This window comes from Xylocopa sonorina, chromosome 6 (assembly GCF_050948175.1).
Source record: "Xylocopa sonorina isolate GNS202 chromosome 6, iyXylSono1_principal, whole genome shotgun sequence".
In the NCBI taxonomy this organism is placed as follows: domain Eukaryota; kingdom Metazoa; phylum Arthropoda; class Insecta; order Hymenoptera; family Apidae; genus Xylocopa; species Xylocopa sonorina.
Genome location: NC_135198.1, coordinates 12,429,091 through 12,456,268, shown reverse-complemented (window position 1 = coordinate 12,456,268; position 27,178 = coordinate 12,429,091). Strand labels below are relative to the sequence as shown.

General features: G+C 53.0%; 1 protein-coding gene across 1 annotated transcript in view; it reads left to right on the top strand.

Annotated features, from left to right (window-relative positions):
• Positions 1-862: 862 nt before the first annotated feature.
• LOC143424893 (uncharacterized) overlaps positions 863-27,178 on the top strand; it is a 100,948-nt gene continuing 74,632 nt past the window's right edge. Inside the window, exons 1-2 of the mRNA XM_076897254.1 lie at positions 863-1,090; positions 8,150-8,205. Of these exons, the coding sequence (XP_076753369.1) occupies positions 916-1,090; positions 8,150-8,205 (231 nt within the window). The 5' untranslated portion in view covers positions 863-915. The remainder of the gene's footprint in view (positions 1,091-8,149; positions 8,206-27,178) is intronic.

The window sequence follows — 27,178 nt, the reverse complement described above, 5'->3', positions numbered from 1 at the left end:
AGTCAGCATTAATTACACCGGCAGGTAAAACTTGAGCTTTCTGCATTGTGCGCAGGGATTACAATGCATTTTATGCAAACCAGCTCGTAGAATAGCAGTCGCGATGAATACCACGACCGATCCTCTTCCCCTCTGGCCCCTCCACCTAACTCGTTTTCCAACCTCGCCTCCTTTACCTCCCTCCGCCGCCATCTCCTTCGCCCTGTCCGACGTTGCTGCGTTCCGAGTTAGGCAATAATAAACGGCGCCCCGAATCTTTAATTACTTCCATCGAGAATGACGTGGCCGCCTGTTGGCGCCGGTTTTCAGGAAACCGGCGTCGATAGAATACCCATCACGGTGTGTACCGTTGCGCGCGCGAATCGCGGCTAATTTGGCAGAACGTGACGCTCTTGACGGATCGCGGGAAATTGCGTTCCGCCGCGTCATTGCTCCGCGCGATCGACAAAACTCCGCGGCGCTTGGGAACTTTCGAAAAGCCGATTAATTCGACGGCCAGAGGCGTCTAAAGTTGCAATTCAGCGGCGACCTTTTCAGCTTGAAAATGTTGGAGCAAAAATTGTTCGTAACGGAGGTAAACGTAATAATAATAAATTATCTTTATTACGCTGGAATATAAACGGAGTTTGGGTTAGCTGAACCCCGTTTGACCGTACCTGACAATTCGAATTGCCTAGTACCGAAATTTACAGGCTTCCATAAAACGAAATGACTTACCGTTTGCATAGCACGCTATTGAGAATATTAGGAATAAAAAAAATATAGGGTTCCGTTCAGGTAAGTTAACTAAACCTTAAAATATCTTTTATTGCGCCATCCGCGGACAGCAGAATTGTAAGAATATTCCTTTTTATATTTTCAGTACCGAACGAGACGCTTCGCCGTTTGCAGTTATATAGGACACCCTGTACGCGTATGGCTTCGCGGTTTTTACTACCGAGAAATCGACCGGCGAACCGACACCCTTGCCAGCCCAGTTATCAGCCAGCCGAGGGGAACGTTGCTCGCTCGTGGCTCGCGATAAACGAACCCAATTTTCAATTTCGAGAAACCCCGTGGAAAACCCACCGCTGCGTTATTCAGCGGCCCAGTAGGTGTGAAACGAACATAATGTAACGGGTCATTGGAAACAATGGTTGACGCCCCGTCGACGCCGCGGATATTCTCTCGCATCGACGCTCGCGTTTTCGAGAAGATACGAAGGAGCTGCATAACGGAGGCCAGAGGGAGGCGCGAGAATTCGGAACGATCGTAAAAGGCAAACGAGCTTCTTAGAAGGCGCATTAGCTCGGTAGGCAAGACCCTGGTATCGGGTACGTATTTTGCAAATCGACGACGATCTAACTGTTTCCGGACGATTAACGACGCTTTTCTTCGTTGGCGGCTAACGCGTTCGGAATTGAAATAAAAGAATGTAGAATTCGTGTCAAGGATGACTTGTTATCGAGTTGTTCGCGATTCTTTTAAGGCATCGCAACAAGTAGGTAACCGAGACACGGCATTGCATAATTACACACGTGTCCCCTTGTTCCCAGAGTGCAACGACTGCCAGGCCCGATACAAGATTAAAGGAAACGGGGACGTCGCGGATCGGAGTAAGCGGAAACCCTACGTACGAGCTACTACGAATATTTGATTACACGCTCTAATTCGGCAAGCGCGTAGATGTACGTCTCTGAAACGTATATCGCGATATCGCGTACGAAACTCTATATACGAGAGGCAGGCCTGCCCCGAAGGTGATACGGAGGAACGAAAAGGGAAAGCCAGCGCAGGCCAACGCAGACGGATATCGAGTATCTCCCGTTCTCACAAATCTTCAGTGTCCCTAATCCACGTGGTGACGGAGGTTGGCCGTGAACGAAACTGCGCTACAATAAAATAGGAACGAGTGAATGAACAAATACTACGGGGCCGGGGAACGCGAGTGAGAGCACGCCCTCCATTCAGTGACGCCACCATATTGCTCCCACCTGTTATATCCGCCAGCACTTTATCTTTCCTCGCCCTGTATAAACGTTACCGCATCTCACCCTAACCCTCGCCCTTTTACCAGGCCCGATTTCCACAGTGTTTTATCTCCCACGAACGACCCGCGCTCGTTCCCTGGAATTCGCATAAAAACCTAACCATCTTCCGCGTGAAAATCACGCTGGCCAGGTAACAGACCTTCCGCTTCCTTTTCCTTTTATAATTCGCCCGCCGATTGCCGGCTTTTACTTTTACCGTTAATCCCCCGCTCCCCTCTTCGTCCCTAGGGCGTGCATTAATGACCATTCCCGGCTGTAAAAGTAGATTGTTCCTGGCTTAACCTAAGCGTGACGAATAAATATTTACGGTGCACCCGTGCGACGGCAACGGTGCGGTACGCTCGGTGCATGCGGAGTACGATGGGCGGTAGGTATGACAATAAAACGAGCAAGCTATTTTTGTAATCCCGAAACGCCGACGTGTTTCCAAAATCACTCGAACCCCTAAAAATCCGGATGAAATTCTAATCCGTTTGTTACGAATGCGTCTCGTTCGAGATATCATTGGAGGCACGCTGGTTAATTTTGTATGTATCCCCCTATCGATCGTTTCAATCGTTTTACTCTGGTTGTTTCGTTTCTAGTTGAATCGCTACCCGGACCCCAGGAATGGTCTACGCGTCGAGCGTGTCGTTGTCCTAATGGAAAGATGCGTATCTCGAAATTAAATATGACTCGTGTTCGATGCACGAAGGTGCTCCGGATCGGACACTTATTTACCCGGCATCGGTGGAGAAAGGAGGCGCGTCACGGAGAACAAGGGAGAGAAACAGAATGATAGGAGCAAGGAGGGGATGGAAGGAAGAGAAAAAGAGGAGGAACGCGGAGGAAAAAAGAGGCCGTGTCTGTGAAACAGCCGGAACACCCACCTTGATTTGGTACCTACGTTCCAGACGATCGAAAAAAATCCATCACAAGCGTCCCCCGAGAAAATAGAGTAATTTAGATAACAGCCATCTCCCCCACCACGGTCTGGCTATATCACCGGCGAAACTCCTCGCGTAACGTGTCTCCGGAGGCTTGGTGCAGACGCTGCTACGCGCGCCGTTGTGATTGAGAAACGATGCGGGACGTCGGAAGATTATTCTCTTCTCTAAATAATGCCGTTGAGTAAACGAGAATCGTACAGCTCTCGCTCCACTTTGAAGCGAAGGTGTAATCGCGAAAGTCGATCGTGAAAATTCGTGAAAACGAACATTCGAAATTATGCTTATGACCGTAGGCTTACCGTAATTCGCCTTTCTCTCTCTCTCTCTCTCTCTTCCTCTCTCTTGTCTTTCCCCTTCTTGTCTTCTTTCTCTGTCATACGACGGTTCGAAAGTCAATCTTTCTCTATCGCGTTCTCCCCACTTCTGTCTTTTGTCGAGGACTCCCCTCCAGGAATCGAGCAGGTAACGTGCCAACGCCAGGCAATGGCGCCTTAGCGGCTGCACCTGGGCTAACCGTTCGCCAGGTGAGAGAGTACGGTGATTGGTCGAGTAACGCAAAACGGCACGCTGATTGGCCGATATCGCGGTTCTGCCGGTACGGAGCTTTAATCTCGTTTACCGTAGGCGCGCTGCTGCTCAGTTCAACTTACCTTAGCCGCACGGACGGTTGGCCACGCAACTCACGCCGGACATTCCACGAAAAGTTGCGACCAGTACTAACCATTTGGCCGGCGTATAACCGCGACGGGGAACGGTGTTGATAATAATCGGTCAGTGGTTCGCGGAAGGTCGTGTCGATCCTCGATCGGTCGCGGGTGTGATCGCGAGAAAGCAGCAGGGAAGGATCGCGACACGACACCCAGAAGATCGCGTCGCCGCTCGTCCGTGTGCGCGCGCGCGAGAGAACCCCTTTCCCTCCTCTCCTCCTCGTATCGCCGGTGTCTGTGCATATACCTGTACGTAGTGTGTACAAGCGAGCAGGCGAGCGCGCGCGCGTGTATGTAGCGGCTCCACTTCTTTCTCTCTTCTTCTATCTTCTTGTACCCACCGTCTGCGTTCCATGCGCTCGTGTTCGTGATTGGTTGGTGCGTGGCATTTTTAAAAAGTCGTCCTGCTTCTGTCCGTTATAACCGGAGAGATCCGGCAGGCGGCTATGTCGCGAAACCGCGAGTAAATCGATACCGAGGATCCATGTCGAAATAATGTCGATACGGAGCGGCACCCGGCTGCGAGTTTCTCCGGTTGCTTGCGATACGACGGCTACCTTCTCGTGATCAACCGTCCACGGGTTCTCCGGGCCGCTTTTTCCCACCAGCAGCGCCGGGCCAGGGAACAGAGATCTCGCGAGGGCACGTATGAGATCCCTGGTGAAAAGGAACGACGCGGGGGGGGCTACGGTATCGGCTCTCTCGTTGCGCTCGGAATTCTTCGCGGCACGTTCGAGGAGATAGCGGAAAATTCAAACACGGCGGAAAGCAGTCCCGAGCCGGCAACGCTGCAACGCAGCGGCTATCATCGCTGACAGGTAGAATACACAACACGAGAACGAGAAGAAGAGAAGGAACGGGAAGAGGGCGAAGGAAACAGGAGTGGAAGAAGGGAGAAGAGGAAAAGAACGAAGGAAAGCTGCGAACCCGCGTGCAGTTCCTTTTTCGAGCGAAACCCGCCCCCTCCCCTCATTCCTCGAGTGACATATGCGTGTGGCGCGTAGATTCCTTGCCAAAGATAACGTCACGAATTTCGAGAATAGTTTCTCGATCCTCTGCGAGCCGAGTCGAAGAAAGGAGGGAAAGTAAACGGGAGGATCGCAGCCACGGTGATTCTCTTCATCTCTGTTCGGAGGTGCGCCTACAGTTCTCCGTTCGTGCCGGTGGAGTGTCTCGAGTGTCATAGTGTGTATCGTAGTTGTGCTGGTGAAGTTAGGATCGTGCGAAAGAAGAAGAAAGGCAAAGAGAAGAGAAGGTGGGAGTGGGCGAGCGATAAACTGCGACACCGCGATTAAGTGCAAACGGGACAAAATATCGAGCCAAGAGGACATCGTTCGAAGAGAAGTCGCGAGCGATCCTCGAGAACTGGATTACACGGGCGACTCGAGAATTGCCAAAATTTTGCCGGTTTATAAAAAAGGCGAGTACCACGTTTGTGATTACCCTTGGTTATCGGTCTCCGTATCGATCAGTGGTCCTGTGCGACAAGGTTGAATCAACATCGATTTTCGTCAGCCAATACTCCGATCTGTTTTTCGTCTCTTATCGTTTGTTTTTGGGATCGTTTATCGAGTTTATTCGATAAGCCTCGTTTATTCGGCCGTAGCGATACCGGTGGCACAGTGGAACGCTTCTGTTGTTACTTCGAGTGCGCTCCAAAATGTGAAGTACGACAAAATTCATCCTGTACTCTTGGATTCTTGTTGAAACAGAGAGAAAAAGAATGAAACTCTTTCGCATTCCCCAGGAATATTCTATTTTAAGCCGGCGGTTCGTTTCGAAAGTTGGTAGTTCGCGAACTCGACGGAAGGGGAGTAATAATCGCTTGGACCCCCCGCGGGTCATTAAGAGTATTAGGTGACGGAAGTAGGTCGAGAGATGGTAGTGCCGATAGAGGTGCATTTTTTACGCCATTCTTTGGATTCTCATCTCGGCGACGGAAGAAACGTTGGTTCCGTTCGCCGTTTAACCTCGAGTGTCTCGCTCCGCCTAACCTTGAGATCCCACTCGTCGCCTCTCGCGTGTTTTTAAAATACTCGATCTTGGCTCTCGTGGGACGCGCGCATGCGCTCCGTCGTCCCTCCTTTTTATCTTCTTTGCCTCGTCTCTTTCTACCTCTTTCGGTCCCGCGTGCCTTCCGTCCTCGAGAGGTTCGGCAAAATTTCGCTTCTCAGATCCTTCCTGGTGAGAGCGCCGTTTTAACGGAATACGAATACAGGATCGATTCGAGGCTATCGATAGGCTCGATCAGATTTCGCGCGCTTTGTTCCTCGTTTTTCAATGACCACCGCGCGGTAGCCCGATGGACGCGTGCATCGTTCGAGGACGTCCAGGACTCAGTCGACAATGAGCATTGTACTCGATCGGGTTTCCGTAACTTCGCCGGCGTTCCGTCACGAGAAGCGAACGTTGTTCCTTCTGACGTTCATCGATATCGATCGATCCTCGAGAACCGCGGGAGCCAATATTTTCGAGTCGCCATGCGTGTCTCGACAGTGTACATTGTATCGCGGTATCAGTTTTCCCCATTGTGTGTACCGACAATGTCACGTTTACGTCGTCCAAGAATGTCGACTGTTCCGAGAACCGTCGAAAGAAAAGTAGTCGGGCGGAATCGAGCGGAGGCGGAGATGAAAATTGCGCGGTAAACCGTCGCGATGCTACGCCGAATGACAACGGTGAGCATCGATTTCTACACGAGGAACGTAACGTTCGCCCGTGGAAATTTCTTGCCCGCCAGGCCCAGGCCAATTTCTTGCGGCAGGCGCCACGGTTCTATTCGCTCGTAATTGCTCGCGTTTCGCGCGGGGAATTATGTAGAAGCTACTAATTTCGCGGCGCTACCGCGGCTGGTAACATTTATTTAACTGTCGTGCCAGTTCGCCTGACAAACTTCGGCGCGCACGTTTCGGCGGCGGTAATAACACTTTTCCGTCCGAGATACCGCAAGAACGTTAGCCCGGCGAGGACGGTGGTACCCCGCGAAATTACAACGATTCGTTTCAGCCACCAAAGAAACGCGACGAGCGAATCGAAAGGAACGCGTGGAAGAAGCTCTGTTAATTTCTTTCTCGTTGAAAAATTCGTCTTTCGAGCCCACGATGGTATAGTGTGCGTAGAACCATCATCCTGTATTCGATCCTCTGGTTCTTCTCGCATTCCTTTGCGAACAGTGCGATGACTGTTCGCGTGATTACATAAACTCTCGCTAATAAAACGCGTAACGCGGTTTCACCCAGATCGCGTACCTTTCATCGTCATTTTCGTGTGACACGAATTGCTGCACACCTTCGAGACCTTGAACGACATCCGTGGCACGGGTCGTTGAACTCTGCGGGATACGTGGTAGCCTCAGGCAGCTATTGCTATTCGAATCGGTCGATTCGCTGGCAAAGAACGTGTTATTAGCGACTAGCCGGCCGCGATTAGGCCATTCGCGGCGGGATCACGAGAAAGATCGACCGATGCAACCGAGCAAAGTTTAAGTCTCGACGGTAATGCCCTCGCTTACGCCATTGCGCGTGCCCCACGGTTCCCTCGGGGCTAATTGCGTTAGGCTAAATTTCATTCGAGAACGAAAAGTTCCGGGTCCGACCCGTGGCCCTACGGATCGAGTTCCACGAAAAGTTTGCCGCTAATGAAATCTTTGCGCCTCGAGTGTCGTCCGATTCCTCGTCGATCGGCTGAAAATGGAGAAATTTACCGGTCGCCACCCGTGTCTTAACGCCCGCCCGCGGTGGTCGTTGCACTTCCCTTCTCGCGTTAATTGTACGTCTCATTATCGCGACTCGATTACCTGCATCGAGGTGTTCGATGGAATACCGTGGGTAGCGGCGCGCATCGCGTATGGAATATGCAAAAAAGAACGAGAAAGGAAGAGGAAGGATCCCGTTCTCGTTAAAAGCTCGTTGCTCTCGCGCGACGAGATCCATTCACACGTGCTACCGCGGACGTCGATTGCGCAACGCTCGCCGTTCGCGAAACTTTTACTCTATAGACGACGAAGGCGTCTCTGAATAATTCATCGGGGGAAAAAATATATCAGACGGTCGTTAACGTTTAATCGAGAACAATTTCTCGCTTCGGTTACGTTCATTAAAATGATCGGTAAGGATGACGGGGCGAAGGGAGGGATGATATTTACGGACGCGAGTGGATGTTATCAGCCGAGGGGCCCGCGAATGATCGTCGATTCAGATCCATCGAAAAATCGGTGGAAAAAGTGAACGATACTCGCTCGAGAGCGGTTGATCGACTCCGTGATTCCAGTTAGCGCACTCTCGGCACTTCCGTCTATGCATTGCGTTCGTTGTCCACTCGTGTGTAACGATTGGCCTGAATCCTTGCGAATGCGAGTAGAAATGAAACACGCTCGTCGAGTCTCTATCCGTCTCTCTTTCTCCGCTTGAAATTTTACAACGCGAATCACCGATCGACTTATATAACGATTCCGTTCTTATGCTCGTTTTTTGCTCGTTTTCAGGGGGACGCACGGACAGAGATGGCATGAGGGACGGTTCCGGCAACGTTGCCGAGGTGGTGAGTGGGTTTTTCTTTTTTTACTGCCCCATTTTACGTTCCCTTAATTCAGACAACTGGCGATGAACGACCTATCAAGTTTTTTAAATGTTCCTCCGCTCGATTGCGTACGAATCTATGAACCGATCATCGAGCAGATCTTCTACGTACACGAACAAGCTAAACTAGATTCCAAATATTCTCTCGCAAATGCATTCTCGTATGCGTACACTCGACTCAAGTCTTGACCCCCCCACGGAAACCCACCCCCAACCGGTAGTCGCGTTCAGCTACCACGTTCGAAACTTCCGAACGACGCTTCCCTCCCGGAACGATGGCCGTTCTCCGACGTGCTCCAATTTCGAATATCGCGAATTTTACGGAACCGCGAACGGCAACCCTAATTCTGGGCACGTATTAAGATAGAGTGCGGATAGGAGGGTTCGGAAGCGGTAAGAGTTACGATTTACCATTCGCGAAGGAGACGGTCGTTTCTCCGGTGAGCCCGATGCCACCTCGCTTCCTTCCATTCCGCTTGCTCGCCTCGCGTCGAGCTCCTCGAACCTTTGTGAGCGTGAATAGGGCTGCTCGCGAGCCGACGTGCCGTAGGAAACGGCAAGTAGGTACGCCAAGTATTTTCGAAAGGCTCGAGGCTGTTGGCGCCGGGAAGTAGGCTACCGGGTTAATACACGACCGGGGGAGCCGGAGGAAAGCGTTGACCGTGAGAAGAACGCAGAAAAACACGCGAGAAATTTCGCCGTCTTCAAACTCTACACGGCTTTGTTCGATGATCCCGCGGAGGTCCTCGGTGTGTATGGTTCTTCAGCGACTGTCTCCTCGTTTCGTTGCGCCAGGTGAAATCGAGCGGAAGATCGGCGCACGAAACGAAGAGGCAACGATCGAGGGTACCGATAGAGATGGTTTAGGCGCGTCGATCGAGCCGACGAAAGCACGTAGCGGCTGGTTCCCTCGTCGGCTGGCCTTGGAGAGATCAGGTGAAAAGTAAACCGAGTTGAACGGAAGGGGGACGTGTTCAGGTTCAATATACCTGCTGGATGAGTGTCACCCAGATATCCCCGGTGTGTGCCAGCCTCGTGTAAAACGAGAGAAATTATGCTGGTCGCGAGGTCGTCCACGAATCAATTAGAGGGTCACCGAATCGGGATATCGTTGGTTCGCGTCGAAATTACCGATCGCTTTTCCTTCGCACGATTTCTACTCAGTTGGATAGAGAGGCGGTCTAACGACTCGACTTGCGAAAGTGGACCAAAGAATGGCACGCGGCAGGGAAGTTTCGCAGTTCCTCTCGGCACCTTGGAACTTTGGCATGGGTTTAACCCTCGAGAGCCAGTCTCTCTCTCTCTTTCTCGTTGCCTGGAAATAAACCTTGGAAAATGGCCTGGGTCCCGGCGTAACTCGTCGCCCAGAGGTTAAGCGGTTTTATTATTTCGGTTAAGAAGCGGAATCGTTCGAGCCACCGGCACGGTTTTCCTCGTCGATGCAACAGTTCGCTCGACCTACCAACGGTGGACAACTTAAACAGAGATCCGAAAGTTTCCCCGACTATTCTGGCAATCTGGTTTATTCGATCGTGGGAGGAACGGTCCTGGAACATTGTTGGCATAAGCCGTTCGACGATGCAGCGTACGCGCTGATCGCGCGCATCTTCCGATTCCATCAATCGGCTAACGTCGATCCATCGCGCAGTTTTAAATCGAGCTCTAATTAAAACGAGAGCCTCGTCGACGATGCAAACGCCCAAATTGCTCCGCTGTCGATTGATAAATCGTTGGAATCTTTATAGAAATTTCGCGTGGAATTTTTGCACGTACCCTCGACGAGTTTACGTCGTGCTATATCGGAGAGCGACGTGATTATAACCGGTTGGAAATTAATTGGTACACGGCAGACGGGTCCTCGAAATCCGTCGATTACGAACGAGACACGCGAGGGCTCGACGAATTATCCAGTTCTCCAAACGAGATTGCAATAATCATCGCTGTAAACAAGCAACCCTCGCGAGCTGTTATTTCGAGGGGATGCTCTCCCGTGTATTTATCATTGGTCCTGTATTTATTTTTACACGGGACGCCGTTCGCCTTCCCCCTCCTCCCGATTAAATATGGGGACGGTGTTCCGGTTCGCGTGCCTCGGTTGATCGGATTAATCACACATGGCACTGTAACGACGCGCGTGTCTCCACGAGTTCCGATCGCGATGAAAAATCGTTACTGGAATCATAAAGTGGAAGCTTCGAGTATATTCAACTCTCGTCACGAGCTCGGATAAAGAAGTCGACTAATTCAGTATCTAAGCGTGAACGGATCATTTTACCGTGACTGGCTGCGTCTGACTAAGGATCGTCGAAGATCTACTGTCGCACTTCGGCCCATTGCAGCTTACCAGTTCCACGGAATTTTATATTACGAAATTACAGTCGATACGGTGGTGAACGACCAATAAATTTCAGCTTACAAACCTGTTAGCGGAGGAAAAGGAACGGATATTTAGCGTGTATCGCGTAGGTTAGCCCAGGCGTTAAGAGGTTAAGGCAGTCCAATAATATTCGATGGTCGATAGAGAGAACGAGGGGCCGTTCGAACGGTGCTAAATTAATTATCGGCTCCGTTCCGGGCGACGGCGACGTCGTGCAAGCGACTAACGGTCCTGTAAATGTTAAACCAGGCTGTAATTGCTATTTCGACAGCCGTGGGGGACCGGGTCGAACGCGCGACCGTTCCGTTCCTCCGCCGCGGAATTTCACGGCCAACCGTGCGCGCTTTTTTTTTTTTCTCGCGGCGCTCTCGACGAGAGCCGCGGCGGTCCTCCGCGTCATCCGCCGGATCCTCTCTTTGTCAGAGGTGATTTTAATTGTCGACTATAACGCGCGGCTGCGAGCCGTGCAATAGGCGTGCGAAAATTGCCGCGCGCGCCGGAAATAATCGAGGGTAACTACCCGTCTATGGATCCGTCGCGATTCAGTAATTAATGGGGCGATATTATCGGGATTAATCTGTCACGTAGCGCGATTGGGACGACGGATCAAGTGCGCTTACGTGTACACGTCGCATTCCACTGGGATTAAGGTGAATTTTCGTGACGAACGAAGGACGTTTCGTCTTGCGAAATTTCAAATAGAATCGATCAACGAATAGGGGATGATATAGAACGTAACAAACGAAAGATCGAACTGGAAGCGATCGAACGACGAAGTAACGAGCTAGTTAGACAATGAGGGCTTTAATTAACCCCCATATATAAATCGCCAGCGAGGCTGCCGCGCGACACTGTTTGAATCGGGCAAATAACACGTGCGAGAATTCGCAACGACGGGGTAGCTACATACGTAATAACGAACGACTCGAATGATATACGAGCGTTGCGACGTAGCCGGCGTGTCGGTTCCCTGGCTGTGACCCACTGCTTCGCGTCGATCCTGACAAATAACGGCTGCGTAGACGCTAAACGCGTTACGCGGACACCGGTTCAAGATGCATCGTAGCCGCTGCGCCATCGATAAATCCCGGTGGCCAGCGCGAGATTTATTAACTAGTGGCCCAGCCAATGCCCCAACGCTCGAACCAAGATATCGTACGTAACGAAATTATACTTCTCGTCCCGAAAGCCAACAAACTTGTATCGCGGACGTATTCACGCGAGTACGACCAGCGTACCGCAGGTTTACGGCACTTGGACCAGTTCCAGTTCTCGTTCGCGTAATCGCGTTGTTCGTTAACCCATCGCGATACGCTCCGTTGAGTCTGTCCGTAACTCCTGGCTCGCGCGAATTATAATTCGCGCCCTACATTCGTTTATACAAATTTCTTTCGATCGCGTTTCCTTCCACCACTCTCGACGCGAAGCGTACAATCGTAACTCCTGAGACTCGAACGCCAGACTCCGGGATAATTAGCTTCCGAGGCAGTTCGAAGCGAACACTCTCGTCGGAGCTTTTTCGTCCGACAAAGGATTATTACGAATTCCCATCGATTAGAACGGCTGTAAACGGGTTTATGACGTGGGGGGACGTATTTACGACATCGCCGTCGGAGCGCACGAAACCAGCGTCGATTGACGGGCCACCGTTCGCCAACGGTCCTAACTGGTCGCGGTCCGGTTGCGAGCGCATAGTGGCGCGTACGGCACGCGGCTCTTTCTTTCGACGGAAGTCGAGCACGTTCCGCGAACCTAGCACCGCTTCCAAGAGGCCAGGACAGTGGCCAGTATCGGCGTCGAACGCCTTCTTCGTGCACGTGAACGCTCGCGCTAACGGTAGTCCTCTTTCCCTTCCGTTCGCCGCTGGGTTTCCTTTCTTGCGGTCCCCTTCCTCGCGAGTCGATCGATCCTGATCATTTTTCCTCCGATCCCCTCGCGGATCTCGTATCCAGCAGCGCCGAAATAACTCGAGGCTGGATAGTCCGTGGTTCCGGCACGCGGAACGGTTCGCTTTATCGAACGACAGAGGGAGGAAACGATTTCTTCTCGCTACGTTACGGCACGACATTCTCGCGTTTACTGCGTCTCATTCCGCCAGCAACTTTGTCCGCGTCCCGATCATTCCGCGCAGTCATCCACTTCCTCCGTTCTCCAGCGAGCAGCCGAGAGACGCTGCCACGAGTAAGTCGCTCGCCAGCGAGAATCAATCGAGCTTTTACACGCACGTCGTCCGAGCCTCTCGGGAGGAAGTGTCGGCTATTCGTACGCCCCACCCAGATATTTCTGCGACAGCAGCCAAGGGGCGAAAGCGAGGCAGGAGAGACAGGAAACCGGGAAAGGGTGACTGGTCGCGCTTCCCCTTTCTCGTTCGCGCGTCACTTTAGAGGTCCTCGTTCGATCGCTCGAAATGGCTCTCGCTCCGGGCAATTTTACGTCGTCCTCTAACTATTCCCGATTTTTACGAGACTCTCGAGCGAATGTAGTTCTTGGGGCAAATATTCCGCCCGCGTTCGAACGCGGAAACACGTCGGATCGTTCTCCGGCTCTAATAGTTTCTGAGATATGCCTGGAAGTATGCTTTCGAGCATGTCTCCCGTAAGTTTTTCGTAAAAATCGGAGATTCCTACTTGGGGGAATGCTCGCGTGCGAATACCTTTTATTCAACGTCGCGAGAGGTATCGAAGGAACCGTCTAAAAGCACGAGTACTCTTCGGGACGCGTTCGTGGACGTCCATAAAATCGTCGCTCGCGATGTCGCAGTCGAACTATCGTCCCTGTCGAGCCTTGCGTCGAAACGTTTGCATTTCCATTTCTCTGGGAGCAGAAAGAGCGACGCCGGCAAATATTCCCTCGTATTCTTTCCCCGATAAAAACTGAATCCGCGCAGCTCTATCGCTGCCTTCTAACGCCACGTCAGACGTTTTACGAATCGTCGTTTCGGATACGAGTCGACTCTCGCGCTCCGAGAACTATCCGACGCGTTCTCCTCGAGGTGAATAAATTCGAGACGGTTAGTAGTGTCCCTCGTATTTTTAAACCCGATACGTGGTCGCTGTTAAAAGTGGCGCGATATCGGTAGCCGGACGGCGGAGCAGGTCCACGTTTCCCCATCAACCCCGTATAAATCATAATCACCAAGGCGCGCGCGTAATTTAATCTCGCGTACAGCGTGATGAATGACAACAGGCGTCGACAAAAGGGCCACGAGGCCCTTATCGTCGGTCAATTAGGCGGCGCAGGCCAGAGGCGTACATTCTCGCACCTTTGACCTCGCCGCGTCTCATCCCCGTTCTTCATCCTCCACGCCGTCCCCTAATCAGCTCTCTTTCTCTCTCTCTCGAGAGAGAGAGAGAAGCGGTACTCGGCGAATTTGTGGCGAACACCCAAGCGAATCCATGCGTATCAAAATTCCACGTCTGTCGCGCGTGAAACGGAGGCGAGGCGGTGGGAACGGGTTGGCGCGACTTTAAGCGCTCCTGGGACGTGTCTGCGGAACGATATCGGTAAAAGAACGCGTGGAGTACCATTCGAATGTATCGTAACGGTGCACGGTGGCCCGATCTCGATTTAATCATCTCGTCGAGTGGAAGAGAGATCCGCCGTTTTCACGAGCGTAAGCGCCGCGAGACGTTTTCCGGGGAGATCGTTCGCGGCGGGCAAGATTTACGAGCAAATGTGGGCAAACGGAAACGCTCTGACGGAGGGTTTCTTTTAATTAAACATAGGGGATGAATGTCCCTGCGCAGAGATATTTCCAGTTGGTAATTTCGCGCGCGATCGCACCAGCAGATCTCAGACCCTCGAGTCACCCTTTCCCTCGTGCCTCTCATTTTCCGCGCCTCCTATCTAGCGCAGCGTATCTTCGCGATAGCGATCGACCGTACGAGCCAGTACAAATGTTGAAGCTTCTCGATTTTCCTTGTCTCGTGTACACGGCACAAGGATAGGGTATACTCGAACGGGACGACAAAGATCGCGGGAGCGGTTTGTAGAACGTAGAAAGCTGTCGAGAGCGTGCACGGGTCCCGTAGCAGAACCGGGAGAGGCAAAGTGCAGAGTGCACGAGTCTCGCGCGGGGAAAGAAAGGTCGACAGTTGCAGGAAGAAAGAGAAAGAGGAAGCGCGAGGAAGGGCGAGGATCGCGATGCAGCACGCGAAGGGAGAAGTTCCGTCTGTCATTGACTCCTCGCGTTTCATCCGTTCGCCTCTGAAAGCCTTCGTTGTGCTCCGCTACAGTGCCTTCCAGATCGAGCTGACGCTGTCCAGAAGCTTGTCCGTCGGCTGAAAAAGCTGAAAGATCATGTTGTCGACAATTTTGTACGCCGGACCGCGGGTGCTAACAACCGCGTCAGTGGCTTCGTATCGAGACCACTTCGAATCCAGGGGTCTTTCATTAATCGAGACGGTTTTTGCTCGAATGCTTGGAAATCTTTACGAGACAGCCGACGTATCAATCAGATCGTACAACGACGTCCTCTGGATAAATAATCCGTCTGACCGTGGCGACGATTAAACTCGTTTCAGAGGGACGAAGGAGGTGGGACACGCTGTTAATGATAACAGGAAGACACGAGGTGTTCCGCGATGTCCGACAGCCGCGCAGAGGCCATTGCTGGCGAACGTGGGCTCCAGCGGTGGATTCGGTTTTAAGCGTACCCACACGTGCTGCGATGCACGTCGTACGTCGATAGCCGACTCGTGATAAAGTACTAGGAAACGAGCGTGCATAGCCAAGAGAGAACCCGGGGTCGTGCATCGCGATCGGCGTTAACGTGTATCGCTCGTTTCAAAGCTCCCTGGGCATCCGTACACGGGTATAGCACCAGGCCGCCAGCTCGTTCCATATAGAGAGGCGAAACGGGTCTCCGCGAACTTTACGCCTGGGAAAAGAGTTGGCGAACTTTCGAGGCGAGAGATGGCTCGACGGCTGTTTGGAATACGTTAAGCCATCTAGATAAAAGAGGGATTCGTTCGAAGTTGGAGCAGTTTGATTGCTAAATAAATAGAAGAGTCGTTACTTTAAACGTAAGCGATCCACGCGATACTTTATGGGTTTTATAAATATGTCCTAAAGAGTTCGAACGCTTCTTCCCTGGCGTAATTCGTATCGCGCATATACGATTCTGTTCAATTTCCAGTCTCCACCTTTCTCTCTCTCTCTCTCTCTGTCTCATCGTCATAAAAGTTTCATCCGCGTCACTTCGAAACTGGTCTAATTACGCTCAACGAATTCTTATTGTACCGTATTCTCTTTTCCTCGAGTCTTCCGGGAGTTTCACGAGCGCCGGGGATCCCAGGTGGAAATAAAATTATGCCAGCTCGAGCCGTCGATCGACAAACTACGTCCGGTGATAACGAGCGATACACATGTGTACACACACGCGCGCCTACAAGCCTGATAACGGTGATATCAGTCGGCGTTACAAATCGAAGGTCCGACGCGCGCCTCGCAGCTACACGTTAAGTAGATTACACGGGTAGCCTGGATGAATATGCAACGAGGGGTAGGACCGGCGTTGGTACCCGCGATCCGTGTCACGCGTACCACGGTGGGCGTCCGCGTATCGGCACGCACGTGGCCGCGTACGCAACTTTACACGCGCACCCCGAATATGCCTCTCGCGTGGCCTGGCGAACCGACTGACGAGGAGTTACCGCGAATAGACGGTGACGCGGACGAGCTGTCGCGAAATTGTGTCGCCCTGGTAATGCCTCTGGATACGCCTCTCCTGAAACGGATTTACGAGGTCTCTCGCGATTAACCTGTCGATATTACAACGGATAAAACAATATAACTTCGATCGATTGCTCCTCGAAAACCAATGGAGAACACTACTTCCTGTTTTACTCTCGAGGAAGAAAAAGTGCGAGTCGATCTGGCAACGATCGCGAGGCACGAGGCGTCGCGAAGGATTAGCGAGCGCGTGGGTGGAGCAACCAGGGATCTTGTTAGCGCGAATGCACCGTACCGGATAAAGCGTGTCGCGTGTACGTCTAAATATAAAGCCGTCGGTGCCGGTGGCGAGGAGGCGCGGCGGGGGAGCTTGGTGTAACCACCTTAGTCAAAACACGCGTGTTGCGTCGCGAGAGAGGCGAGCCAGCAAGACACGGCCACCGCACAGTAGCCACGGTAGTAGCCACAGTCGGCAGTCCGCTCCGTCGAGCTGGAGCCAATTCCAGGCCATCCTCCTGGACCGCGTTCTCCGCGCGCACCTCGTTCAAGTTTCTCGCGCGTTTACTGCCCCCCTCGACTGGTCGGTGGCCGTGTCCGGGTCGTGGCGATCGGAAAACTTCTCCAGCGAGCTGTTATCGGTGAAATTATGGAAGTGAAGTGCGCGTCGCTCGATAGAGGGACATAATTAGCCGCGATTTAGCGCGGCGAGGATCGAGAAATAGGCTGAGTAGAGCGATCGCCTCGCGACGGACGACCTTGCTCGAGAGGACGCGTCGGACCGTGCTATTTTCGAGTAGACACCGCGACGCTCTCGCGTAATTGGCGTCGACCGGAAACGGGCGATACTCGTCGTGGAAATTATTTTACGAAAGGATCGTCGACCATTGGAAGCGAAGTCCGCGTTTTCACGACGAGTTTCTCGAGGATCGCGTCCGAGCGTGCTGGCTTTAATTAATTTATGAATCGAACGAGGGGGAGGAAGAGACGGTTTTCGTGCGATCGAGCGTGTTAAGGGCAATTACCGTTCCTCCGTGGTAATTAGAGAGGTGGCGCGATAAAAATCGGTCGACGTCGGCTGTCGATGAAGACCCGATCGGGATTCCACCGCGCGTTCCTCGGTTTGTAACGGTGTTGTGCGTAAACAGGTAGCTCTTCTGGTCTCTCCACTGGTTCTAGACTCGCGCGGAAACGTCTTGGAACAGTTAGAACCGTGCCACGGGCTGCGATCCACCGCTGTAATGGGAAAATGCTCGCTAATGATTTCTACGTGACCTATTTACCATTGGTCGTACTCGAAACGAGATTTCGCGGGACTGTTCTCACGGGCGATGCGTACACGCGTCGCTGCCCGTGCGACGCGGATGCATTTTACGATCGCGGACGACTCCTCGAGCGGACGCGACTCATTTCGTCTAATGGAAACGCGAGATGGCCCCGGTGAGTCGTTACGAGTTGGAGGAATCGCGTAAATACCGTGGGTCCGTGTCGCACACCCGTCCACGGGCCTCCTGTAATTAATTATTCCCGTCGAGTCGCCGGGCATTTAAACGAACGAGGCCGCGCGCGCCCGTGAGAGGCAAGCGTAATCGTTTCAAAATTGGTGCCGTCCCAGAAACGGGGGGCTGCGAGACATCTCGAGACGACTGGCCCGTGAACGATCGAATGATCGTCGGTTCGCGTCCCTCGCGAGAGATACCATCCCTTTCCGGGATCACCGTCCAGTCACCGGCTATTACGAATTAAACGAAACGGTGGTTGATATCGTGGCGTCCGAAACGGTCGATTCGACCGACTATTTTCAGCTGAAAACGTGACGCTTCGTTTATAATTCTCGACACCTAATTAAATCTGAATTCCTTCGCGCGCCTCTTCGATCGAGCAACTTTCGAGCAGTTACCTCTCTTGGGGCGTTTGAACCCCACGCTCGTCAGAAGTTCGCTCGTCGATCCGCTTTTTTTATCCTCCTCCGGATGTTACCGCGACGAGAATCGCCCGAAGGGTGTCGATGATCGCGGCTCGTCATCGTCGCGAAAGGGTTTGTTCGCGACTCGGCGTGTTCAAGGCAACGAGGGGCTAAGTGGAAACGCGTGTTTCCAGCGCAGCTCGGCTGCCCTTTTCGCCCTTAATCCGAACGGGGCGGCGCGCCGTAGCCCAGCCGGTAAATCAGCCGGGTCTTCCTTCATCCCTCATCCGCTATCCGTCGAGTGCAGCCATGTCCACGATTGCGGGATTAAGTTTAACGCACGCGATTACAGGATTAAACCCCTCGCTGGTACATACGGCGGATTAAACTTATCTTTTTATTATGTCGCGTCACGAAGTTGTGGACGTTGTTAAGTAGAACGGTGTGACACAGGGCGTGCGCGAATTCCCGATTCTTCCGGGGAGAGTGTCGTTCGCGAAGCAACGGCTGCCAGATGAAGCTCGTTTCCCCGTTCTAAATCCAGACGCCAAGGTTTCAACTTGGCATTTCGTTGGAAGATATCGTCGATAGAAACCGTCGTATCGTCGCGCGATCCCCCTTCGAAACCGATTTCAGAACGAATACAGATCTAGTCTAATCAGCGGTGGGCGTTCGATTCGAGATAGCCTCGCGATTAAAAATACTCGAATCGCCGGGAGAGCTACTCGTTTCAGTTCTCACCGCGAGAACGAGGGACGAGCGACTCGCGATCCTCGCTGGCGGTGCGACTTAGGACTTGACTCGAAAATATTTAATTGACCGTGTCGAACGTTGACCCTGATCGCGAGTAATTCACGTGGCCCCTTTCCCCCTCGTGCTCGGCTAGCCATGCGAGGAGGATTCTGACCGACTCGAGATGGAGCGCGGCACTTCGACGGGCGACGATCGCGCGAACAGACTGTCGACGATCACGGAATACTCCGAGCCAGGGATCGACAGCGACGATAACGATCGCGCGGAGTGTCGCGAGGAGGAGCAGGCGACGCCCGTCAAGTACTTCCTCGTGGACAACTCGCCGATGGCTAAGTTCAGCCGTAGCATCAAGTGGATCTACAAGAAAGTGAGTCTCGATTATACTACCTACTCCACCGTTTAGAGAGCTTCGCGCGTTTCTTTCGCGGTATCGCGGCCATCTCGCTCGAGCACCACCGGAAACCACCTATTCGCTTGTTGAGACGATTAATTTTCCCGGTAAAACGGCGCGTAACGTCGCTCGACAGACGCGTCGAATCACTGGTCCTAATCCCCTCGTCGTACGAACATCCGATTCAGACCTTTGACGACTGATCTGGGATTCAAACGGAGCCCCCCAGCATCTGCACTTCAAAGTCGCCTCGCGGCCATTCGATCGAGTCTACTCGAGGCGGCGTGCATGCTCGCTCGAAGCGTTCATTTCCAGCCGCGAGAAGGAACCGCCGGCGCGGAATTATCATACGCCGCGGGTACCTGACGTTGACGTTTCTATCGGGTGTAATTCGAGTGGATTCGTTCGCTCTAGTCCCGGTACGGGGACCTATTAACCGCACGCAGCGTACGCCGCGTTCTTTTGCTCCGTTTTACTTTCGAATCCCTCCACCCGTGGCGTCTGTTCCGGCTGGATCGGGACCGCGTCGTTTCCAGCGTTCTCGGGACGACACGCGAAAATCGCGAGGAGTCTCGCGGGTCTGCGATCCCTCGAAGCCCGCTGGAAAGCGTGCTCGATGCATCGAGACGGTTCGCGAGCGTGGAAAGGTCTAGCGTGCAGGAATTTTTCTGCAGGGCGTCGCAGTTGTTACGAGCGGGCTTCGAGAGAGTCGGGTACGCGAGGAATTCCGAAGCGGTGGGCTTCGACGCGCGGCAGAATTCTCTGTGCAATAAGAAAACGCGATCGAACGCAACGCCGCGCGTGTACCCACGCTGCTGTGTTCGATTTGGCAGATTACCGCGGTTCCCGAGCATATAATCCGCAGAGACCTCCGGCTAGCCGGGTACCGTTAACGAAGATCTACGATAACTGCTAGGGGACGCGATATACACGAATTTACATTCCGCCCTCGTTAGCTCGCGTTGTTGCTTTGTTTTGTTTATACACCCTGTTTATTCGTTTGCGTTCGGTAAACTGGCTTATTTGGGTGCAGCGTCAGCTCGTCGATTTAATAGCCACCGTTCACTACGGCTGGGACGCGATAATGAACCGAGTGACAACATTCTCGTCTTCCCGAGTGTCGCTGACATGGAACGCACGCGTTCACCCTCTATCCGCTGTTCCCGCTTCAGCTCGTCCCTTCTTATACGCGGCTGCGGTCCTCCCGGTTGTCCTCTCGAGTCTCATCTCGCCGCGTTCGTCGGGGAATGCGGAGATCGCGCGGCCCCCGAGCCAGCTACCTGTCCTCCGCTGCTCGCCAGACGGATAAAGAGAAGAGTCACTGGTGGCGGAGGCAGTCGAACCGGGCACAAAAGGAACAGCCTGTGTAAGAGAGAGAGAGAGAGAGAGAGAGGGAGAGAGAAAAAAGAGAAGGGACAAGGGAATCGCGTGTCGAGAGGCTCGGGTGGTCTTAGAAACCCTTCTGGCCTCCGGTACTAGAGGAGACCGCGAGACCTGCCTCTCGAGAGGGTCTTAGTGGGGTGAAACGACCTATTTCGCATTGTGGCTGGGGTTTTCGATGCGCCGGGAAGACGGACTCGCGGAATAGACTCGCGGGTACGATTCCGTGTTCCTGCAGCGGAATATTTCTTCGAGAGTGGTGGAACTCGAGGGACCTCGAGCGTCCCCCGTGGACAAGGCAGACGCGGAATGTCTTTGGTCGACTCTGCGGAAATGTTCGATATCCAACGCGTCGAAATTGGAACGCGCACGCGATTGTTTAAAATTGTATCCGCGGAAGGGGCGCGCACCAGGGATTCTCTGGAATAGATTCATAGGGATGATGAACGGAACGAAGCCAGGACGAAATCGATACCGACCAACCGACCCGGTTACACCGGACGCGATAAATTTTAATTAGCAAATTATGCGCACACCGGAGGGGCCGCTCGGTGACCCACGATCAAACCAGCTAACCGAGATCTCCGATTCACCGGATTCTGCTCCCGCGTACCCCACCCGGAACCGTGCACCGGTACATACCCGAAGTGTCTCGAGCGTTTCTAGGTACGTGCGCCAGGTGCACGGAACAGTCGAGCGCACACCAGCCATCGTACCCTCTTATCCCGGCTAAGACGCGTCCCATACGTCCCTGGGATCTCTCCTCCTTTTTATGTCCCTACGATTGTCAATATCCCCCAGCCAATAGAAACAGGGGACCAGTCCAATTTCGCTTGGGTCGCGATCGCTTCTTCCATCGAACCGCGTTATCGCGTGCCGTCTCTTCGACGGTATAAACCATGGAAAACGAAGCGAGTGGTTTCGAGACACGCGTAATCGCGAAATCGATCACTGTCTCGACGTTCGATCATTTTTTCTTCGAGTCGTAACCGCATTCTGAAGCTTTCTCCGTCCACGTCCGCGACACGAGCATACCCCGTGACACAGAGACGAGTTCAATCGAGGGAATCGGACAGGTTTCGGCGCAGATCGCGGAATCCGACACCCGAGGATCGGTGGCTCGCGACCAGGCATTTCAATTCCGCTGGTACCTGCCGGACACTCGATCCCCGTCGTCCGACAGTTCCGTCGAGCCGCGTGTATCGTTTCGGACAGTGGACCGCAAGCATCGAGTCCCGAGCGAGACGCACGTTCCAGCGAATCGATTTCACCGAGCCAACTGTCGCGTTAATTGCCAGGCCCTCCTGATAATCGCCGTGTACATTTAAACGCGATAACGATAATCGCCGCGACGAATCGCGATTTTACGCCGGCCCGCGAATAATCGAGCGCGACGCGGTTGGGCTTATTTATTCAACTCCGATCGTCAACCGCGACGAATGCGATAATTCGATGGTCAATTATCGGGATCCGGCACGGGTTCGTCACGCAAATTGCTTCGCGATTCGTTCGCGAAGTGTACTTGGAGCTAGCCGGGTAATCCGCTCGACGAAGCTCTCGCGTCGTCGCTGCTGCACTGACGATTAATGCTCGATCGCGACGTTTCGAGTCGCGACACAAGGTGCTCGTTACGAACGGTATCCGAGAATAGAGATCGTGGTAGAACTCGAGGAATTTGAGAACCGATCGACACTGGTCGTAGACCAGTAACGCGAGCTCTCGTTACCCTGCTTCTTTTCCTGGGAATGCAAATCTTTCCACGGCTGGTATTCATCGGCAGACACGATCTCCATAGAGAAACGAATTGGATGCCCGTCGACGAGGCAGCTGAAAGAGGCGTACCGGTGGGTAATCCTCGCGAGACCGAGCCGATGAGACGCGGCCTCGATTAATCATACAGTCTTACGGTGACAGGCTCTATGAAAGCTCGAGTCTTCGCCTTGTTGCTCCGGTACGAGATCGATACGGTGATCCCATTGAAACTAAATTACCTTCCATTATCGGAGTTACACGAGCTGGACGTACTACTCGCTCGTGCACGCGCGCGCGCGCGCTGCTTAATCTCTTACCGCGGATTAACAGTACGTAGCCGCTAGGCAGAAGGCCCAGCCAATCGTGTGTAGGTCGAGAAACTTGGATCTGATTTACAGCTCTTTTTTCTCTCTTTTTTTCTACCTCTCTCTCTCTCTGTTCCGTCGACCGCTATACGCTCCGCGTATCCAGCAGGCTAATTAAGATAATACGTTAATTGGCGCGTGCAGTCGTATCGATAACACGGTAGATACTCGTTTATCGATCGCATCGCCATTACTGTTTTGAATTATCTCGATGGTAGCCACCGCGGTTCATGCGACGCAGGTAGATACCGGGGAACGCGGTCGTAAACTGTGACGATTCGTAGATACGAGGCGATCGAGCGGACGGTGAATCCTCGCGTACGGATACCGTGCGCGCGTTTTCTCACGGAATTACTTTCTTCGGGATAGGAATGCACGGGACAGCGCGGCGGCGAATAAAATCGTTGCGCGGGGTCGTGGTCGGGTTCAACGACCACGGACCTTGGCTAGAGAAAGAGAATGGAAAGGATCGAGAGGATCCAGGGGGGATCCGGTCGATCTACGCGCTCGGTTTTTCGACCAGATTCCCTCTTTTCCCTCCTCTCACCCAACCGACGCTCCGCTAATTATTCTTTACACCGCAATAATGTCACGCTGTTCCATAAGCTGCTTTCGAAGCTGCGGAAAATTGCCTCTCTTTGTTTTGTTCGCTCGCTGGGTCTCGGGGAAACGTTCGAGGAAAATATCCCAGCCTGGTCATCGGACAAAAAACTGGCAGCGAACGAGCAGTCGGTTTTTATCGGCCATCTTCCACCCCCCCCGTCACCCCGTTCGTTTATTCCGAAATTCTTCGACAGATTATGACGTATCGACCGCCTCGTCCGGCGAAGCTGACAACCGAACGAAAGGGTCCGCGTCAAGATAATTCCACCGTGTGGCTCGAACGCTGATAGAGATCGATCGATGTTACGCGCTCGAACACGGTGAAAATACGCCTTCGACCATCGATTTCCTCGAAGCTGAGTCCACCAAGCGTCTCCTCCGTCGAATTAGAACGGTTCTCGTACCCGTTTTCGAAAACCGTGGAGGTTTTCTTCGAGGGTAGCCAGCGAGGTCTGCTTTTCATCAAGACGAAGCGCAAACAAAATTCCCTGGCAAAAACCGGACTCTGGAAGAACCATGCGAGGTAAATAGCCGGGGATTCGCCCCGTTGCGAGTAGAAAGATTCATCCCCTTTCTGGTGCGCTGCGAGGTAGCCATCGCGTTGGGTTTCGAGAAAAAGTCGGCAACTCCGATATCTGGCTTCCGTTCGTGTCCCCTTACCGTCGAATGGACTTCGTGATTGCAATTCGATGGGCCCAGGAACGTTTGATACGAGCTTTAAGCCACGATCTCGCGCGACGTCCACCCTTCCTTTGCTCCTCGAGCGTTTCAACCCCCGTTCCTTCCGCTCTCGACTCAACAGTCGGTCCGTTACGCGTTTCTCGCGCTTCCTGTATCGTCCGTCGTTCGTAAAGAGTTTCAGAGACCTCGATTCGCCTCGATTGCTATTGGACGGACGACTCTTTTGTTCGTCGGAGCGTTTCACGGGTTTCAGGACACTCGTCTCGCGTCGGCGCCAGCAGTTTCGAGTCGTTGGATCACGAACGAAGCTGCTTAGGCTAGCGAAAGGAAACGGACTCGCGTTAACGGCGGGTATCAGCATTTGTATCACGCGCGCGAGTGCCTCGTCGATACGTTTATTCGAGGGAACGCGAGGTGTTGGAGAATAGAAAAAGGAAGCGGCGATCGGAGCGAGAAGTGTCAATCGCGGCCAGAGGCATCCGCGCGCATGAATCAAACAACGGAGAAAAACATTTCTCGCGCTGACAACGCCGGAAGCGTAGGTGAAACGAGCCCGCTAAAAGGACACGACCATAGATTCGGATTAGCCGGAGTTTCGAGCGGTGACAACGCGTTATCGATAAAACGTAGCTAACAATTTGCGAGGGACGCGACCGTTCCGCGTCTGTCTTAATCCTCGACTCGATTGAAATATAGCGGACGCGGCCACGGAAACACACGGATTTCGTCCGTTGTTCCCGATCCTCGCCACCCTCCGCGTCCGGTCTCGATGAAAAACGAACGGAAGGAACGAGGAACGCCGAGGGTGTTCGCTGCTCGAGGGGTTGGAGAAGAGGCACGTCGGTCTCGCACGTTTCCGCAACCTCTCCCGTTGTTTCGAATGCTCGCTCGTAATGGGATTGGCTTCGCGACACGGCTTTTTTTCACACGCTATACGAGAACACGGACAAGTTACACCCGTAAACTCTTCCACCCCTGTCGCTGTAACTCTACCTTACAAATGGAACAGCTGGAGCCACTATTCTCCTCTCGAAATATGTTACATCGTTTAGTTTATCGCTCGAGGAACGCAGGACTGCGAGCGGATCCCCTGGTGGAAATAATTAACGCCGCATCGAGCGCACCCCGCTAAGGGCAGAGCGAAAAATCGCCCTTCGGGATTGAATGGCGGAACCGAGCGGGCAGAGGGACGTCCGACGCGCGGACGGAAGCGCATTATTCCGGACCGTGGTGCACGTTCGAATAATCCGCGGGAAATTCGTCACGGCCGACTGGCTGCATCGTTCGACGATAGTTTTAGCCGGCGAACGTGCCTCGTCACCGTCGCGCCATTCTCGTCTGCTCGTCCTTCTTTTTTTTTTTCCTCCACCCCCCGGGGTGCAATTTCCGCGCTACTCGCTCGTCGATATTCGCTTCTGGCAACCCCGCCTAGCCACCCTTTCTTCGACTCGTACGCAGATACGCTTCCGTCAGGAGAATTGATTCGACCGAGTCGGACACACGGTTGGCTTCCTTCGTTCCCTCGTGAGCTTCGCTCGCTGGTGGACGTCCGCGAGGGTTACTCGTTCCACGAGAAATTCGACGAACGCTGGAATTTCGTCGCGAGCGACGACATTTCTCGAGTTACTGCCCCGTATTTTTAATAGAAAATTTCATAGGGAAACGGGGACTGGTCGGAAGAAGAGCACGGTTGATAAACGACCGCGTTCTGATGTTGTAATCAGAGCAGAATGGAATGTCTGGGATTGAATTGGATCGTATACTTTCGGGCGATATTGGGTTCAAGTGTAAATAGCCGTCGTTACCGTTTTGCCGTGCGAGTCGCGTTGAAAAATGCCGGAAAAACTTGCCAAACAGTCGCGTCGTTTTGTCCGTTTCTAAATACCTTTATCGGAGGCGATCGCGATATCGTTGCACCCCTTGTCGTTTAATCGTAAACGTAGAAACGTCGAGGATATTGAAAATACAGTTTCCTTCGATATCGCGAAAGAGCGCGCCGTTCGATTCAGAGTTGCTCTATCGGGTAGAACTCGCATGCTTTAGATCGCACTTACCGATATCACCGGTTTAAGCCTGTCGAAGGCGTACCGAGGAACGAGGAGGTCGGTTCCGGGGATGGTGGCCGAGTGGGGTGGGCTAGGAGAATTTGCAAGTTAAATTAGAGGAGGGCAAAAAAAAGGAGGCAGGAATATGTGCAGCGTACAGGCGAAAAAGGGGATTTTATCAAACTTATGGTTCGACGTGGCGAGGGTGGAACTTTCAAGTTCTCAACCCCTGCCTTCGCAGCCCCGTCGTTCGCTTTCCACCGTTGCCTGCGGGACTATCCTTTCGTCGTTCGAGATTCATAACCTTTTCTTTTTACACCAGCTCCGTTTACTCGCAATTTCAGTCGAGCAGAGCGCACCAGCTTGATTCGCTCGTAATCGAGGGTAGCGTGGAAAATCAAAACAGAGAGGACGGTGTTCGTCGCGTTTCAAACTCGCGGAAAGTAATCGTCGTCGTTCGTTATCATCGTACACGCGACCCGTAACATTTCGTCGAGATTAGAATGTTCACGGATAAGAGGATATTTGAGAAACGGCTGGATGTACCTTGCGAAGGAAGGGGTGTTCATAAGGGAGGCTTAATTTTCGAGGCAAACGACGACGGAGGATCGCTCCTTAACGCTGCTGGCAATTATTTAACGGAAGGCGAAACGATACACCCTCCCGGCTTATTAAAGCCCGGATTTTTCCTAGGAAACGGGACCCGTCGAGAGAGAGAGAGCGAAAGAGAGGATGAAGCACCGGGAAACTGAAATATCCACTTTGCGCGAGGGGGATCCCTTTAGCGAAAATCTCGTCGAGACGCTCCGGTAACTTCGACGTCCCCTAACGAGCGGCACGAATCAGTTAACAGCGTTCATTTAGCTTTCTGTCGCGCGTCGGGGACAAGAAGCGGAATAAAAATTCCATCCACGGCGCGAGGAAGAAAACGCGAAAGAAAGGATCGCGAGATAAAGGGGCGCGCTTTATCGCCAGCGCGTCGTCGTTCGTTACGCGAGCCACGCAATTAGAA